The sequence below is a fragment of the Periplaneta americana genome, chromosome 8 (genome assembly GCF_040183065.1).
Source record: "Periplaneta americana isolate PAMFEO1 chromosome 8, P.americana_PAMFEO1_priV1, whole genome shotgun sequence".
In the NCBI taxonomy this organism is placed as follows: domain Eukaryota; kingdom Metazoa; phylum Arthropoda; class Insecta; order Blattodea; family Blattidae; genus Periplaneta; species Periplaneta americana.
In genome coordinates, this window is record NC_091124.1 from 113349324 (window position 1) to 113367703 (window position 18380).

The following is an 18380-nucleotide window of genomic DNA, read 5'->3' on the forward strand; positions in this document are numbered from 1 at the left end:
TACGACCTACCCCAGAGTTTTGCGTTAATTTGGATGCGAGTGTCGAAATACAATTTTAATATTTGATTGCTATTACTATGTTTGAAACGGAATTGTAGTGGTTTTAATAAAACCGTTTTATCCGTATTTAGTTTAACTTTATTACTAGTGAACCATGTATTTGATTAATAGTTTGGCTTTGAAATAGGCCTACTTCTTCTTATAAGCTACAGCTCATCGTCTTCTTGTATAAGCAGTAAGGATAGTAGGAGCAGAAATAAAGGATGCCGGTGTCGAAATACAATTTTAATATTGTATTGCTATTTGTTTTTCACTGGGTCTGAAACGGAATATAGTGATTTTATCCGTATTTAGTTTAAGTACATTACCAGTGAACCATTTATTTTGTTTATGCCGGGCGTTGTTACATATTTATGCATGAATAAAAAATGCTGCTTATTAACAGAACTATGGACTTAACTTCATAAAATTAACATGAAATATGATATATCAGTTGTCTTTTTCCTTTTGACATTGCAGTTATATGCAGCACACACAACAGACATGTTTTTTCTTGTTTTTTTTTTGTAGTTCTTACCTCCGTTATACAATTGTAAGCAGACGAATTTTTACAAAGGTGGGCTAAGCGCCCACCTTCAGATCTGCCGTGTATCGCGGTGGCACCGCAAAGAGCGCTGTGCAAGACAACATGGCCACGCTATAGTCTTCTCTTTCTAACTCGTTGGTTGACATCAACGCTTTGCGATCGTAGATTGTTCTGTGGAGTTGGATCAATGATTAGAAAATTTATGTTATGTAATGCAACTATGTTATAAACATCTATCAACAGATAGCGTATTTACTTCTGTCACTTGTGTGATATGATACAGAGTAGTATGGAATTAAGAATATAAATTCCATTATAATATTATAATATTACAATCTTACAACAGTTGTTTATTTTATTAAAACTTTGAGGAGAACATCTGCCCTCTTTCGGTAAAGATTATTAAATACTGTTGAGTTTATTAGCTCTAGGTCTTGCATCTATATTCTTTAAATTCATAGTGAATTTGTGAATTCTGTCATTTCTCAGTGTACTGTGTAACAGTAATGTGAGTGTTATAGTTTAGTGTGGAGTTGTGTGTTGTATGGAATAGTAATGAAGATTGCATAGCTGTTCATGAAAGGAGAATGGAAGTTGTAAAGTTAATAAGTCATATAAATGACAGATTTGGATCTCTTGTATTTTCGACATGGTTGGGAAACTTCGCTATAAACTTTCAAGAGAATCAGGTACCGTAGATTTATTTTCGTATAACTTAAGGACGACGCAATATCACTTACTTTGTTTAACGAGGGTATATCCTTAATTATTCATAATTTTTTATAATTGAGTTACCAAAGGAATGCGATTATCTATTAATACCCACTTACCGACCAAAATGCGTTTAGGCAAGGCATACCAAAAGCCTGAACTAACCAAACCTAACCTGTCTCTGATATTCGATGTTACGATTGCTTTCTGTATTCTATGTACCTAAAGAAGGCTTGCGTGCTATCCCGCCTCACCGCCACTTTCACAGCAATTTTCCACCCTTATTTTCGCTGCGAAATTGACGTCGCTACTCAGTTTTCTGTTGTTTCTATTGATTCTGAAGGAAAGGGTTAGATTGTTGTGGGGTAGACGATGGTCCTACATGAAAGTTACGTAGTTTTGGACGGTAGCGTAATGTTATGTACAGTTACCCTGAAAAAGAATGAGACGATTCTTGGTCGTCGGAAGTTGAAGTTCTACAGCGCGGTTCACTCGATATCGACGTAGGGATACATAACATGACAGATAGTACAAGAATTGTTACAAGGACCACAACAAGGACAAGGACCAGAATAAGGATCACGAAGAAGACTGCCATTTAAGGCCAGGATTTCACAACATAGCTCGAGTCCCAAAATATCATTGCTTCACTGTACCGAATGGCAAATGCCTGCAAAGGGATCTACATTCTGGACTGCTGCTATCACTGTCTTGTCTCGGTAGCTCATATAGTAGCGTGCCGGTTCCATTGTATAACCGAAACGTCTCGTGTTCGATCCCAGGTAAAACTTTTTTTTATTGAGGTGTAATTAATTTGTTCAAAGTTCCTCGACTGTCTAATTTGTCGAAAAATATGGAATAATTTATGCCCAATTTCTGGGTCTTACAAGTGGGCTGAACCTCGTCAAAAAAAATAAATCTTACTTGGAAGTTAAAAGTATTCTTCTTCAAACAAAAATCATAAGAAACAAAAAGAGACCTGTTAACTTAAAATCTTGTCCACATGCCATCAGCTTCTATTACAGCTCTAAGTCGATCCGGCATGGATGTCACGAGATTGTGGAATAAGTTCTGATCCCCGGCGAGATCTTCCCAGGTGTCAACAACTTGATCCCACAATTCGTCTCGATTTCGAGGGCGTCGGTGGGCATAGGTGGCTATCCTTCTCTTTTTCAATTCCGCCCATAAATTTTCGATGACATTCAAATCAGGTGACTTCGGAGGCCAATTAATGATTTCGATCTCGGATCTCCTTTGAAACCATTTTTGAATGCTTGCAGCATAGTGCACGGGATGGTTATCCTGCTGGAACAGCAATGTTCCTTCGAGAAAACGTTCTCGGGCGGAGGGAAGGAATATATTTTTCAGAATGTGCTCGTAAGTTTCCGCATTAAACCGGCCATCGATGCGTTCTATAACGCCAGGTCCATCGTAAGACATCCACCCCCAACACGATATGCTAAAGCGCCCCGATCTTTCACGTCGGTGCACATAGCGCTGATCATGTCGGAGACCATCCTCACGATAGACACGGACAGGACCTTCGTAATCACTCGAGATGGTTGTTTCGTCGGAGAAAATTACATTTCTCCAATCGAAATCCACTCGATTGGTAGCGAAGGCAAGACGGTCGACAGCTTGTGCTTCCCCCAATATTTCCATTTGCGCAGCCCTCCGGCTCCTAATACCACGGTTCCTCAACCTACTGATCGCAGTCTGTGAAGAGCCGGGAAAGTTAGATGCTGCTCTTATTTCGTTAGCAGTCAGAAAGAGGTCCTGTCGAACTGTCTCGAATAAAAGAGCATCCTCTTCCAATGAAGAAATCCGCGGACGCCCAGGAATAGGGCGATTTTCGACCTCCCCAAAATTTTGATAACGATGAACCCATCTCGCGGCTGTACTTCCAGGAACACCGACCAAACGGCCAGCAGATCTAGCCCCATATCCAGCCTCAACTAGAGCTATAACTCGCTGTCTCATGTCACGTCGGTTCGCCATTACGATGAGATATGAGAGATGACGATAATACTTTAGTGTAGACAATGACTATTTAACATGATATAGAATTATTGAAATAAGAGGCATCTTGCATAGTAAGAGTTAATAAATCAACCCTAAATTAAATATCTAAATAACAGGATATAACAGGAAGTCCAATTGTTGCGAAACTAATCAAATTAAATCTAATTACATTAAATTAACAAACCCCAAGTTATGACACCACATTGCTACAGCTAAATTGTATGTTATTAACATAAGCATTGAATAGGTCCGTGGTTGTGCGTTGGATGACAAAACCAAACATCGAAAGTTCGAATCTTGCCGAGGAATGTAACTTCTTGCTTTTTATAATGTAAATCAGACTTATAACTACAATCATTCATATTTCTTACATTATTTATTAATATTTATAGCCAACATTGAATTTGTAAAGAAAAGACTTTAGAAATCTCATATGGAATTTGTGATCTGTAGTGACATAAACATAGATTATCTCTCGGAACTTTTCCGTAAAAGTAAATTAAATTCACTCCTTGAAACTGGAAACCTTATTCGTAGGGTCATTTTCCCATAGCATACAAGCTGAAGTAACACAGCCATTGATAAACGTTTTGTACACAGAATTAGACTGAATTCCTATTCGACAGAACCTATAATCAATGGCTTGTCTGACCATGATAAACAAATCCTATGTGTTTACAATGTCACTGAACAATTTCAAAATATTAATTTAAAAACTAAGAAAGGATCGTAAACGCTGTATCTAGTGATTATTTACATTTATGTCTACAAAATGAATCTTGGAAAAACATATATGATACTGGTACTACTGATATTAAGAGTAAATATATTGAATTTTTCACTTAATTTCATAATCACTTCAGTGGATGTTCTCCACTCAATGTTGTGAAAAAATTCAAAAGTTAAAACATGTAGATAACGCAGGGACTTCAAAATCTCATGTATTAAAAAGAAGAATCTATATGTAATGAGTTGCAATGTAATGATCTTCATGTTCTTAAATACTGCAAGAAGTACAGTGTAATTTATAAAAAATTATGAAAGAGGGAAATAGAATATATTTGAGTAGAAAAGTACAAAATTCAGATAATGCAATTAAACCTATTCGTAATATTATTAAATTTAAACTTGTAGATATCCTAAGAAAGAAAATATTTTTTCATTAAAACCAATGATTATAAAGTAGAGGATCCCAAATCTATTGCAAATTCTTTTAACGTCTTATAGTATATAGTACAGAAATATTATTGACAACTTAAACATTCAAGATTTTGCAAAAGATACTGCAATTGGTTACTTAACAGATGTATTTAATAATTATTATTAATATATGTAATTAGTCAATAACTGCAACAGTGCTTATACATTCAATCATAACATGAATAAAATTGAATGCAAACACGTAGATAAAATAGTTAAAATTAACTGCAGGGGTGAGAATGAAATAATCCAAAGCCATACTTTTAACAAAACTTGTTTTTTGCGAGTGCATTTCTTACACATATGGGAAAGCTATTAATAAATTATTGTAATAATTACTCAACAAATGACATAGCCTAAGGACTCTAAACCTTTGTAAAAGTTTGTCTATTATTATATATTTTTTTAATTTCATTTTAATTGTTAGTTTTTAATATATATGCATTTACATTGTATATATGTGTGTGTATAAATGCATTCATTAGATTAACGTTTATAATATTATAACTTGTAATTTTGTATTGTTTGCGATCATTAACACTTAATCTCAGGACTTTGTAAAACTATATTTCAACGTGACTTAGCTATTTCAACGTTATTTAGACAAAAAAAAATTGTTGTGTAGACAAAGAATCGAACTCGCACTCTTCTACACAACACGCAGAAGTCTTACCGTCTGAGCTATGGAAACGACATGAAAGCTTTCCTTTCTGTGCGGAGTGTCGATCTATTCATGAAGGTCCATTGTCGATTTAACTACACGATTTATGTATATATTTACAGTATCTTTTATTTACGTAATATTATCATGTTTTTTTGCAGTTTTTTAATTGAATTTCGGAACGATGCTAGTAACAAACCAAATAGCCTGAATTTAAGTAACTCAATATTCGTTATCTTGTGTATCGGTGCTCTGGTCTCCGATCATGCGCAGTGTCTTACATCTAAGACTTAGGAATATTCAATCGTCTCATCCTTTTCCAGGGAAACTGTATGTTGGTAGGCGATGTACGAGATTTACTGCTTGGTGGCGATTGGAGTAGTTTAGGTTGGGTTAGCTTAGTTTTGCGCGGGTTAGTTAAGGTTAGGTTGTGATAGGTTATCGGACAAGGTAGAGTATCCACCGACCATTGAACGAATATTGCACACTTTTATCACTGCCAATGTGGCGCTATAAACCAACTTTGAATACTTTTATCACAGCCACAACACATTTAAATTCTTATTGTACTAGGGGAGAGTGGGCCACAGTGAAACACGGGGCACAGTGAAACATTCGTCATAACTTCTCGCAGTTTAAAATTCGAGGGAATTTGGCGGTTTTTCGCCAAGTTGGCTGTTCCATATGTTAACATATTTCAGCTTGATTGTCCATTGTTTGTGGGTGTTTGATGTTTCGTGAGAGAAAAAACTCACTTTAAGGTACGTAAAGAAAATTATTTTCATGGTTTGGTAAATTCATTTCTGGGTAGGCTATATATATTTTACTATACAGATTTGTTGGGTGGTAGTGTAATAAGCAATGTTTAAACCAGGATGCTACATTTTCCCTAATTTTTTAAGATTTAAATTAGGGTGAGACAGCACATGTTATGAAATTTCGTCCTGTGCTCCAAGTTATTATCTGATTGATAACTATTGATTTTTATATATTTTTTTAAAAGGATGTCATGCAACAGAAAAAGAAAAATAGAGATTGGAATGTTCAAAGAATAATATCCATTGCTGCTAATAATGGACAATCATGAGAGCCATATTAGCTTAGGTGCAATTGATTGTGCAAAAGAAAACGGAGTGACGATTCTAACAATTCCTCCTCACTGCAGCAACCACCTTCAACCACTTGATGTTAGAGTGTTTTTCTCCTTCAAGAGCCACTACAATGCACCAGTGGACTCCTGGCTAATGAGAAATCCTGGGAAAACTTTGTCCATATATGAAGTGGCAAGTTTGATAGGTCAAGCTCATGAGAGGGCATTTTCTCCAAGCAACATTGTATTAGGGTTCCTTAAAACAGGTATCCACTCGTTTGAAATTTTTTTCTCTGATGCAGACCATTTGGTCAATGCAGTTACTGACAGGGAACTACAGTAGCGTGCAAATTAATCTGAACAACGTAATTACCAGGGAAAGGATTTATATGTAAATACATATTTACTTATAAAGCTAATATAATTTATATTTTGCATTATCTTTATGTTTCACAATGTGTAGGGTTGAAAAATCCTACTTTTATTTTCCATATTTTTCCATATTTTAGAGTTTAGTACATATTTTCGTTAATTTCCATATATTTTCCATATTTCATATAAAACAGTCCATATTATATTAGGTTTAACAATAAAACAAAACAAAATTCCATTAACTTTTAAAAATACATTTCAACAATAGAGATTTAAACACATGTTCAGTAATCCCTTTAACATCAGAGTTATTTGAAAATTAGCAGTCCTATCAACAATGGGAAAGTAAGTTACAAAACTGTATTAATTTAATTTAAAATTTTTAACAGACTTCAGTTGTGCAGCTCAACAGTTAAATGCCAGTCAGAGTACACATAGGTTCAGTTTTGTAAATCATACTATAAAGACGGTAAATATGCCAAAAGTACGTCATTCAGTCAATTTAAAATCAAAACTAACAAGTTACATTTGAGAATTTAAAGAAGATGGTTTATCAACTGACAATAAAATATTATTTTGTAATTTGTGTCAGTGTGCAGTATCATCTACACAAAAATTCCTGGTGCAACAACACATTACAACTAGTAAACATCAGGCCAACAAACAACTAAATTCCAAGCAGAGACAATTGTTTTTAACACAACCAACAACATCGAATGTAAGATCTGAGTTTAACATCGACCTGTGCCGTTCTCTCATCTCTGCTGATATTCCTCTCTACAAACTAAAGAATAAGGTCTTCAGGGAATTCCTTGAAAAATATACTCAACATACAATCCCGGATGAGTCAACACTTAGGAAGACGTATGCTCCATCCATCTACGATGAGACAATACAGAAGATAAGAGATGAAATTAAAGATAGTTCAATTTGGGTTTCCATTGATGAGACTCCCGACAAAGAAGGTAGACTTGTTGGTAATGTAGTTATCGGTTTGTTAAGTGAACAATATTCTGAACGAATTCTTTTACATTGTGATGTTCTAGAAAAGTGCAATAACAAAACTATAGTTAAACTGTTCAACGAAGCTATGGGTATCCTGTGGCCAAAGGGTATTATGTACGATAATGTGTTATTCTTTATTAGCGATGCTGCCCCTTATATGGTCAAAGCTGGACAAGCATTATCTGTTGTATATCCTAAATTGACTCATTTTACTTGTGTGGCGCATGCATTTCATCGTGTGGCAGAAGTGGTCAGAGACAATTTCCCTAAAGTAGATTTGTTGATTTCATCAGTGAAAAAAGTATTTCTCAAAGCTCCCAGTAGAGTTAACGTGTTGAAAGAAATGTACCCTGAAATTCCATTGCCACCAAAGCCAATTTTAACTAGATGGGGTACATGGCTAGAAGCAGTTGAATATTATGCCGAACATATAGACTCTATTAACAATGTTCTCCTTGCATTGGACTCTGAAGATGCAGTCTCAATTGATACTGCGAAAACAGTTACCTGTGACATAAGTGTGAAGAATGACTTAGCTCACATTCAGCATACATTTTCATGAATCATAAAAACGCTCAAAAGTCTCCAAAATAGGCACCTTTCACTATCTGAGAGTTTTGAAATTATAAATAGTACTGTGGAACAACTGAATCGTGGTAGAGGTAAAGTTGCAGATGCAGTAAGAGCTAAGGTGGACACTGTACTTTCAAAAAACCCTGGATATGAAGAAATACAAAAGGTTGTTGCTGTGATGAGTGGTGAATCAACAGTGAAGATTAACTTGGACTTATCCCCAGCAGACATTGTGAAATTGAATTATGTACCAGTTACTTCTTGTGACGTCGAACGCTCTTTTAGTCAGTATAAATCTATCCTCAGAGACAATAGAAGATTCACTTTTCAGCACTTGAAAGAAATGTTTGTAACCTATTGTTATGGTAACAGACAATAAAAATTGTGTTTTGTTGAAACTACATTGGAAGATAAGGTACGTCCATTATATTTTTTGTTTAGTTTGATTAAAATGTACCAATATTTAACGTACATAGTCATTTTTTTATAATTTTAAGTCCATATTTAATTCCATATTTTGGTAAAAATCCATATTTAATTCCATATTTTGGTAAAAATAACTACATATATATTTACATATTTCATATATTTTTAGTCCATATAAATCCGTTCCCTGGTAATTACTTATGCAAAAACACTCAAACGGGATAAAAAAAAAGGATCTAAGACATACCTCAGTAATCTATGTGGCCTCCCTTGTTCCTAATAACAGCTCTGAGACGATTTGGCATGGATTCCACTAATTTCCCACAAATATTCTTCATTTCTTCATCGTGAAACCATACACCAATGAGGGCAGAAATCATCTTCTCCTTTGTAGAACAATCCTTTTTTTTGCATTCTTCTTTTGCAAATTGACCACAAGTTCTCAATGGGGTTGATGTCGGGTGAGTTGCCTTTCCAGGGGAGTACCTGAATATTCTTCTTGTTGAAGAATTCTGTAGTTTTTCGAGACATATGGCATGGTGCCAGGTCTTGTTGGAACACATCTCTGCCATCCGGAAATGATTTTTGCAGCTGGGGTACGATTCTGTTTTCCAATAAGTGAATATATTTGTCAGAATTCATCATTCCCTTGATAGGTATTAATGCTCCAGGCCCTTCATGTGTAAAACAACCCCAAAACATTACTTTAGGGGGGTATTTGAGTGCTTGTTAGAGATGAGCTGCTGTTACTTTTTCGGATCCTTTCCATATGTAAGAAACACGGTGGCCGTGGACCTCGAAATGAGACTCATCGGAAAAAAGTACATTCTTCCAGTCATTCACTGTCGACTGTTGATGTAATTTTGCCCACATTAAGCGTATTTTGCATATAACAAGGGTTAGCAGTTGCTTCTTAATAGGCTTACGAGCCCTTCGTCCAGCTTCCAAAAGCCTACGCCGCACTGTTGTGATGTGAATATTCGCCCCAGTGTTAGCCATTAACTCGCGGGTTAAGTCGACAGCAGTTAGTCTAGGATTTAATTTACTTTTTCTGACAATTAAACGATCATCTGCAGGTGAAGTCTTCCTTTTCCGGCCACAGTTTCCTTTTTTATGGGGTGTGATGGATCCAGTCTCCCTGTATCGTTTTATGATCGAATTAACAGTATCCAAACTGATGTGACATTCTGCAGCAATTTGCCTCTGTGTCATAGAAGAATGCTCTGCTAATGTTATAATTTTAGACCGTTTTCGTGGAGTTGTATCCAGTATCCAGTATTAAGTCTTCAACACAACTGAAATGCTTATAAGTACAAAACGACAGGCAAAAAGTCACATATTATAAAAAAATAATGACAGACCTTCAACAATAGAATTACACGTACTACAGATGTCAAAGCGGTATGAGCAGCTGTGAGGCCAACAATGACAGAAAATGTAAAAATATGTCACGTTCGGATTAATTTGCATGCTACTATATATGTCACAACAGCAATTCTGAAGTAATAGACGAAGTTGAAAAAAATGGCGATAACAACCCTGGACAAATTTCGGGATTCTTTTATTATAGGATATCGCTTAATTTTCGTCAAGTTTGACAAACTATTCTGACGTCACAACCGACGTAAACCAACATGACGTGTAAAAAAACTCACTGAGATATCACGTCAACTAACCCACTAACCTTCTCATTTACGTCGACCTCATGTCACTGAGATATCACCTCAACTAACCCACTAACCTTCTCACATAAGTTCACCTCATGTCTCTGAGATATCACCTCAACTAACCCACTAACCTTCTCACATAAGTTCACCCCATGTCACTGAGATATCACCTCAACGAACCCATTAACCTTCTCACATACGTCGACCACATGACATCACCCCATTCTCCAAACTAGCCAACATATATTCTCGTAAACACATTACCGACATCCTATAGTCATATAGACCCCAACTATCAGATAAGGACAGTCGTTCAACTTCACAAGTCTATGTAAGCCTACAAGAAATTAGTATCCAAAAGCAGGCGAAAGAGAAAGGGACCATCTTTTATTCCTAGTGATATGCCTGACAAACAAAGATTGGAAAAAAAAAAAAAAAACTAGAAACAAAACAACTGATCCCAAAAGAAAGTTATTTACAAACAAGAAAACAAAGAAGAATGTTACTAATGAGGAAACATCTGAAGATGAACCTATTGAACACACTGATAATTCGTCTATAGGGGCATGCCTGAAGAAGAGCTCACAGGTCTTGAAGTTTTACAGAGAGAACCTCAGAAAGGAGGTTTTGTTTTGGTGCAGTTTTTGGGTAAATGGTCGGTGCATTTTGTGAGTGAAATATTGAAAGAAAAGGACAATGATGGTGACTACGAAGTGACTTACTTAAGAAACAGTAAAAAGGTTCCCTGAAATACCAGACATTGCCAGCATTAATCAAGCAGATATTAAATCTGTATTACCACAACCTACTTATGGAAAAACAAAGAGACAGAAATCTTATATGTTATTTCAGGTTCATTTCCATGGGTTTAATACTATGTAAATGGTAAAATGTTATTTTGAAATCACTACAGTCTTGGCATGGGTAGTCTAACGTCACTTGTTTTTTCTGTTATGCTTTTTGAGTTCATTGTATTGTATGTTAGCTTTTCATGTAAGGTGCTGTTTGTTTAACCAACTTTACTGTGATCATCAATTTTGTGCCATATGGTACTTCAAATATATCTCAAAACTAGATAAGTAAATTCTGTCTCAATGTGGAACACCGGTGGGGCAGGGTGAGACAATTGTAGTGCCTTAGAAATAATTTTTTCAACAAATAAACTAATGAGTCAATTTTAATTGAACCACATTAAAATAAATGTGAAGGATGTGTTTTGTGATTGGCAAAATAAAAGTTTGGTTTATTACATGCATTTCTGGAAAAAATTTCTCAAAACATTTTTTGTCTCAGTGTATAAATAAATCGTCCACAAGGATCCAGCAATTAATAGCAAATAAATATAATTAATTAAATATGAATATTGTTATAAAAATAAAATGTAATAATTAAGCACCATTGATTATCAATTATAAAATAAAATCTTAGAAGATGACTTCAAATTATACTTATAAATAAAAGATTTTATTTAAAATTAGCATATCCTTAATTAAGGCCTTCTGAGTGGTATAAATTAAATTGTATAATCTGCAGGGAATCTTTAAGAATTTGCGAGATGATTTTTTGAATTCCAAAAGATGATATTGATAATTGTTTAAAAAAATTATATGTAAATTTTGGTAAAGAATTCCGGGCACCAGAAAATAAACCTGTCATTGACCAATTGAAGAGAGGGATGTTATACTTGGCAATAAGGTAGGGAATACAAGGTTCATAAATAGCCCTCTTTTCATGATCAACCTGATGAGCTTGGTTTAGATCTCTCTCCATGCATATAGTTGGATCTATGATAATGCCCTTTTGTTGTTGCCTGTTTATTGCTATTATATCCGCTCTTCTGTGAGAGTCGTCTTCAGAAATACAGTGGACCTCTTCATGAACTACCCAACCCTTGTTTCGAAGAAGGGAGGCAATAGCTCCATGGACTCAATGATGCCTGTTGTTACGCAATAACTCTCCTTTCCGACAAAAGCCCAACACATGGCCAATAGTTTTGTCTCGTTGCAGCCAGGTTGACGGCAACAGGTCGTGTTACATTAACTACAATAACACATTTAATATATTTAATATATCACAAAACTTACACTGAACGAACTGAATGTAATTATTATGAAAGTCGCCATATTTTCTTCCTGGCATTACAATTCCCTTCCACTTGATGGCTCCCAACACAAATAGCAGGGTTGGCAATACATGAAAACGAAATGATGCTAAACGTGAGGAATGTTACTACAGGTGTGTAGTATTATGTGACAGGTTAGATTAGATTAGGTGTGTATTATGTGAGGTTAGGTTAGGTTAGGTTTGAATAGGTGTGTAGTATTATGTGAGAGGTTAGATAGGTTTGATTAGGTGTGTAGTATGTGAGAGGTTAGGTAAGTTTGGTTAGGTGTGTAGTATTATTACTATGTTGGTGACAGTGAATGCTACTGTTATTAACGAAATATGGCCGTATTCTTCCTTCACCCACGACAATTTTCGTATATAAGTAAGGTACATATTTAGAACAGGTTGGGTGGGCATATAGGTCTAGCTTTCCAAGTGATCACATTAATCTCTACTAATCAGTATTATAAATCGAAGGCATTTTCAAGGTATTTTAGCAAGTTCCTATAGTGCCTGGGACATAAGTAACCTTCACTGAATGGTCTTCCTCCAGAATTACCAAAAGTGCAAGTAATGAACTGGTTTTGTGTTATTGGCAGTAATATGCTTTTATATTTTTTTTACAGGGCATGTACCTTTTCATAGTCAGTTTCTTCATAATTATTATAATAGGATGTACGTTGATGTTCGCACGAAAATGGAAGAACAAAGGTAAGTTTATTGCATTTTTTAGATTGAATCTTCGATCTTGCTATGCACCACATACTGGTCTGATGTCTGATATGTGTTGCGTTACTGGCACATGCTGGTGAGACATGTAATTTAAGTACTGAAGTTTGCTGAAGAGGTGCAGGTGAAAATTTCTGGACAGTGGATATTTGGAAGTCTGGACCGCACCAGCAAGAAAACATTTTAAGTTCCGGTGGAAATAGAGATTATTATCAAAGGAGGTCATATTTCGACATAATTGACAGTCATGTTTTACATTGAAATGATGCATTCGGTCGTGACATTTGTTATAGACACTATGGTGACGATATATCCATTACTACGAGTATGTACAACAGGTGAATAGTTTTAATGTATTCTATGAAAAGTGTTGGGTGCTGGAAAGTAAAACCACATGTGTTCTATACTATTCGTAGTATGTAATTATTAAAAAAAACGTTATTGTGCCTCCTTTGATCTAGTTCTTCTGTAGATATACCAGTGACGAAGCTCTTAAGAGGGTTTTAAGGCTTAGCCTACCCAAAAAATTTTATACTAACAAGTAATACTTGTAATAAAGATGTACCGTATGTAACACTTGGTTTCACTCTGATCCTTCCATATTTAATTAAATTTACTGTGGCAGTCATTTCAGGATGAATACTGTAGTTCTGTTGCGAGAGGCTTGTGGTGGCACAAGCCGCCTCATAGGTAGCGGCACTTGCAAGCTTGTGGGAAGGCTGGGGAGAGGAGAGAGGGTATTGATTTGCTACTACAGCTCCATAGGAAAGATGGCAATCCTCAACATGTATAATATGCTGTGCTATATTGGTCTTCTGTGAATGTGCTGCATTGTTGAACATTATCTTAATCAAAAGTGCGTGTATGTGTGTGCTTTTTGTTGGTTTTTTTTTTCTACATTCTAATTTTATGTAATATTGTTCATACTGAGAGAACATTGAGGTTATTATTTGTTGAATTAAAAGAGAAACTGTTTTCAAGTTGGATATATGAAACAAAATGTACTTACAAGGATAGGAGATTGACAACACATTTGCATATTAAAATAGTGGATGGAGGAAAACAAAATATAAAATTTAAATTACCATGCTATAAGAAATATCCTTGGATAACAGCATGCTCTGAGGCAAATAAGTTATATTATTATACTTGTATTTTGTTTAGGGATGTAAATGAGTGGTCATCATCTTCTTATGGGTTCTGTATAAAAAAAATGTTGATAGAAAAGTCAAGAAACATCAGAGTTAAAGAAGATATCTTCAGAATGAAGAGAATTTTCTCTTGTTAGATTGTGGAAGAATTGAACATGCAATTTTTTAAGGAGCCAAGGTTCAAGCCAACAAACTAATTAAATTGTGAAACAAAATAGATTTGTAATTGAGAGACCGAAGATGTTTGCTTTTTAGGTACCGGTAAGCAAGAGCTTGAAGATGAAAGTTCCGACAACAAATTATCTTGAATTATTAATGAAACTTCTTTCCAGACAAGAACAGTTAAAGTGTGATCATTTGCAGTGCTCTTCCGGGTTTAAAGTTATGCCAAGTGCAAATGATTGTACAAATGGAAATGGTTTTGGAGATGTTGAACAAATAATATATATTGAATTGCTAGATCAAAATAGCTTTGTGGGATATACTTAAACTAAAATTTTCTGTTATGAAATTAAAAATTATCTCCTTTCCACATATCCATTCTTCAACAAAGAACGATTAAAAAGTTCTTCAAAGTTCTTCAACAAAGAATGATTAAAAAGTTCTTCAACAAAGAACGATTAAAAAGTGGATTAAAGAATATTTATGTAGATGAAGAAAAGCATTTACTCCCTGCAGACCTGAAATTCATAATTAGCAATGGTCTTCAAACCATCTATAAAAAGGTAACAAGACTTATCTAGTTGGTCTTGGAATTTGCCAGTACTATAGCTTCCTCTGAAAAGAGCATGAACACATTGAAAAGGGTAAAAAATTATCTTCGTAATTCAGTGAAGAATGAAAGATTGTTCTCTCAGTACAATTAATTGCCATTGAAGAGAAACTGGTACCATAAACAACTTGCAATTGATCAGAGTTTCAAGGAACAAGCAACTGATATTTTTGCAACCAAGAAGAATCTATGTCTGGACCAGTTGTATAAAAATATAAAGTAAGGAGATTTTTTTCAGCCTACCCAGTATTTACACCTTAACTTTGCCACTGAGATTTAGGCCTACACTGGACCAAAAAAAAGGAGTGCTTTCCCATGCAGTGCAACATAATTGTGGTACCACTGGGTTACGTGATGATTTCGCGTCAAAATGTTTGAGAAAATCATTGGTCACGTACATAAGAAACCAAGGCAGGTTGAGTGGGTTTATTGCTTTCGCAGTGATTACATCATGTCTTACAGAGTGGTGGACTGCAATTTTGAGGTTATTTTCAATGATTTAATTACATTTCTTCCCTTCTGTATGTTGTGCTTAGAGGGATCGAAGATTCATTTCTCGTATATGTTAAGGATTTACTAATTAGAATTACGTGTGTTTAATTATCTGGGTGTATCAAAACACTGGGAGAGACGACTTCAGAATACTGTGTAAGTATTTTTGCCATTATTGCATTATTGAATAATTTATTTTTGGTGCAGGAACATTCTTTAATGTATTTATTTACCTTGTATCATAAGTTAAACATGTTTTTATTTATAAGTGGACTAGTCTTTGTATATAATTATTCCTACCTACGTGGTATTCTGAAGTGTAGTGCACTGGAGATATTATTTAATAATCCAGTATATTATTATTTGTGGTTGGCTTGTGTCATGTTTGATTATGTCTGGATTACGGTATAGATTCAAGTACCTTTAGAATAATTTAGGTAAGAACTCTGATGATTTTGAGAATAATAATTGTGTAGTATGACTTACAGTAATATTAGCTAGGGTGGATGGTACTGTACTTATCTTGCGAAACTAATGAAGGAGTGGCCAAGTTAATGTCGCTCTCTGTTACATTTGTAAAAACTAGGTTAAGTAGATTTTTGTTGATAACAACCATGGTGTTTTGTTGAAATCCAAGGTAACAAAATTAAAATAAATTATGAGTCTTAAATTTTAGAATAGTAGGCGTAATGAATGTCTTCTGTACAACAATCAGATGGCAAATTCATACCTGGAGCATTAAAATCACCAAGAGTGAAAACCTCTATTACAATATGTATCAAGTTAGTTTTCAAGAAAATGTAGATAAGTTCTTAAAAGCTTTGGATCAACATCAGATGTAAAGTAGTGATATCTTACCAATTAACAAATTAAATCCATCAGCCATAGGGATCTCAAACCACAGGCCTACACATTCACTAACGAATTCATGTCTCCAAATGCAGGTATCTGATTATCAGCAGCTGTTAAGATAACTCCACCATGAGATTATTAGTATCCTCAAATTTTCGATCGTCACAAACTGTAGTAAGTATAGGCGCAGTTTGGAAAGAAATTATTATTTTCAACAGATGTCTGCAGCCTCTCTAAATGTTTTGATAATATAGGCTATTTAAAGATGATTATTTGACTTACACATTCTAGATTAATGGTACCATTCAACGACATGTTCATTTGACCCACCAAGTTCATTTGTAATTAGTAGAAGCAAAGCATTGCTGAGGTTTCAGTTTACCATAAAAGAATGTAATGAGATACCCAGCTGGCCAAACGCCAGTACTATACAGGGCTGCTACAAAAGACATTTCTGATTTCGAACACATGTAATTTACGTTTTATGAATCTGAGGTGCATGAAAATAACACCAATGGGAAGAGAATCTAAAAAAATTTAGTTATGGCAGCATTGTTTTCCTAGTTGGTAATACTACCTCATAATAGCGCATATAAACAAATTTGTTCATTGTTGAGGTGAAATGGCTGCTATAGAGGACAGAGAAGCTTTTTGTGTGCTTGATTTTCGTGTGCACCAGTCGGTTATTAATGTGCAATGGCATTACCAAACAAAGTTTGGTGCAGATCCACCCAGTGGGTCTACAACCTGTAAATGGCACACTGATTTCAAGGCAAGATTTTTTGCAAGCAGTTGCGATTTCATCCGAATCGACTAAGTTGCTGCAAGCTCTAAAACCAGAGGACAAAGTGCTATGAAGAAATTTTTGCATAAATATGCAGACTTTAATTGAAAAGATGATGAATTTATTCCTTCCTTGGTGTTTTTTGATGAAGCTACTTTTCATCTTTCTGTTAAGGTGAACAGACGTAACCTCAGAATCTGAGGGTTTGAAAATCTGTGTACCTACATGGAACTTGACTATAGGCTTGATGTGTGCCATGTTACCAAGGGGGCACACATTGAACACCTTTAAGGTAAGGAACTAAACTTTTCGAGTTTCTCTTTCCATTGGTGTTATTTTCATGCACCTCAGATTTATAGAACGTAAATTACAGTGTTCGAAACTAGAAAGATCTCTTGTAGGAGCCCTGTATATGAAATGGGGAATATTTTTTTCTCAACCGAAATGTGAAAAGAAGGAAATGACTAGTATTCAGTTTTTAATTTGGTAATAAGAGTCCTTAAGTTAAGTTGTTTCTTTGAAGATTTCTCTTTCTTAACATTAACCTTAGGACTAAACCGTGAAAAAGTGATTTCATTTTGAGCCTCAGATACAGTCTCCAGTGAACTTGTTGTCAGCATTGCCATAGTATGTTTATGCTGCTTATTACCCTTTTTAGCAACAATTTGAAATTCTTCACCATTAGCAGGTTCTAAAGGAGTTATGACCTTGTCAATCTGGCGATGTGTCACTGGAATGTTAGTAGGAGATTCTGATTTGTCATTATTACAGTTTTGCTAACTCAATCAAAACCTGGCTATCGAAGTTTTTAACATTACGTACATTTATTGTATCTGTTGACCCATTTAGATTTGCTAGGTTCCAATTTTACCCTTTTCCAAAATTTCGGCTATTTGTACTTTTAAGGCTATGGTCTCATTTTTTAATTCATTTTTTCTGTAGGATTTTTACATATTCTAAAGTATATTAACTACTGTATCTAAAATGGTAGCACTGTTTAAGCTCACCATTTCCACTTAAACAGATACAGAATTCATTAAAGATAGATTCAGAAGATGGAGTTTTCGAGTTGGTGATAATCTTCTCTGAAACAAGTTGTCTTGCTGTTACAGAATTGTCACCCCTTGCATAATTTAAGATGCACTCATGCATCCCACACACATACACAAGGAGTTGCCACC

At 35.0% G+C, this 18380-nt stretch overlaps 1 protein-coding gene across 10 annotated transcripts in view; it reads left to right on the forward strand.

The window, feature by feature from the left end:
- Positions 1 to 849: 849 nt before the first annotated feature.
- sws (patatin like phospholipase domain containing sws) overlaps positions 850 to 18380 on the forward strand; it is a 414790-nt gene continuing 397259 nt past the window's right edge. For 5 of the 10 annotated variants that reach the window (XM_069833423.1, XM_069833427.1, XM_069833424.1 and 2 more), the window contains exons 1-2: positions 1041 to 1275; positions 13046 to 13130. In XM_069833423.1, the coding sequence (XP_069689524.1) occupies positions 1174 to 1275; positions 13046 to 13130 (187 nt within the window). In that variant the 5' untranslated portion in view covers positions 1041 to 1173. Of the gene's footprint in view, positions 979 to 1040; positions 1276 to 13045; positions 13131 to 18380 lie in introns of those variants that run through there. The other 5 variants (XM_069833426.1, XM_069833429.1, XM_069833431.1 and 2 more) reach the window with 3 other exon arrangements.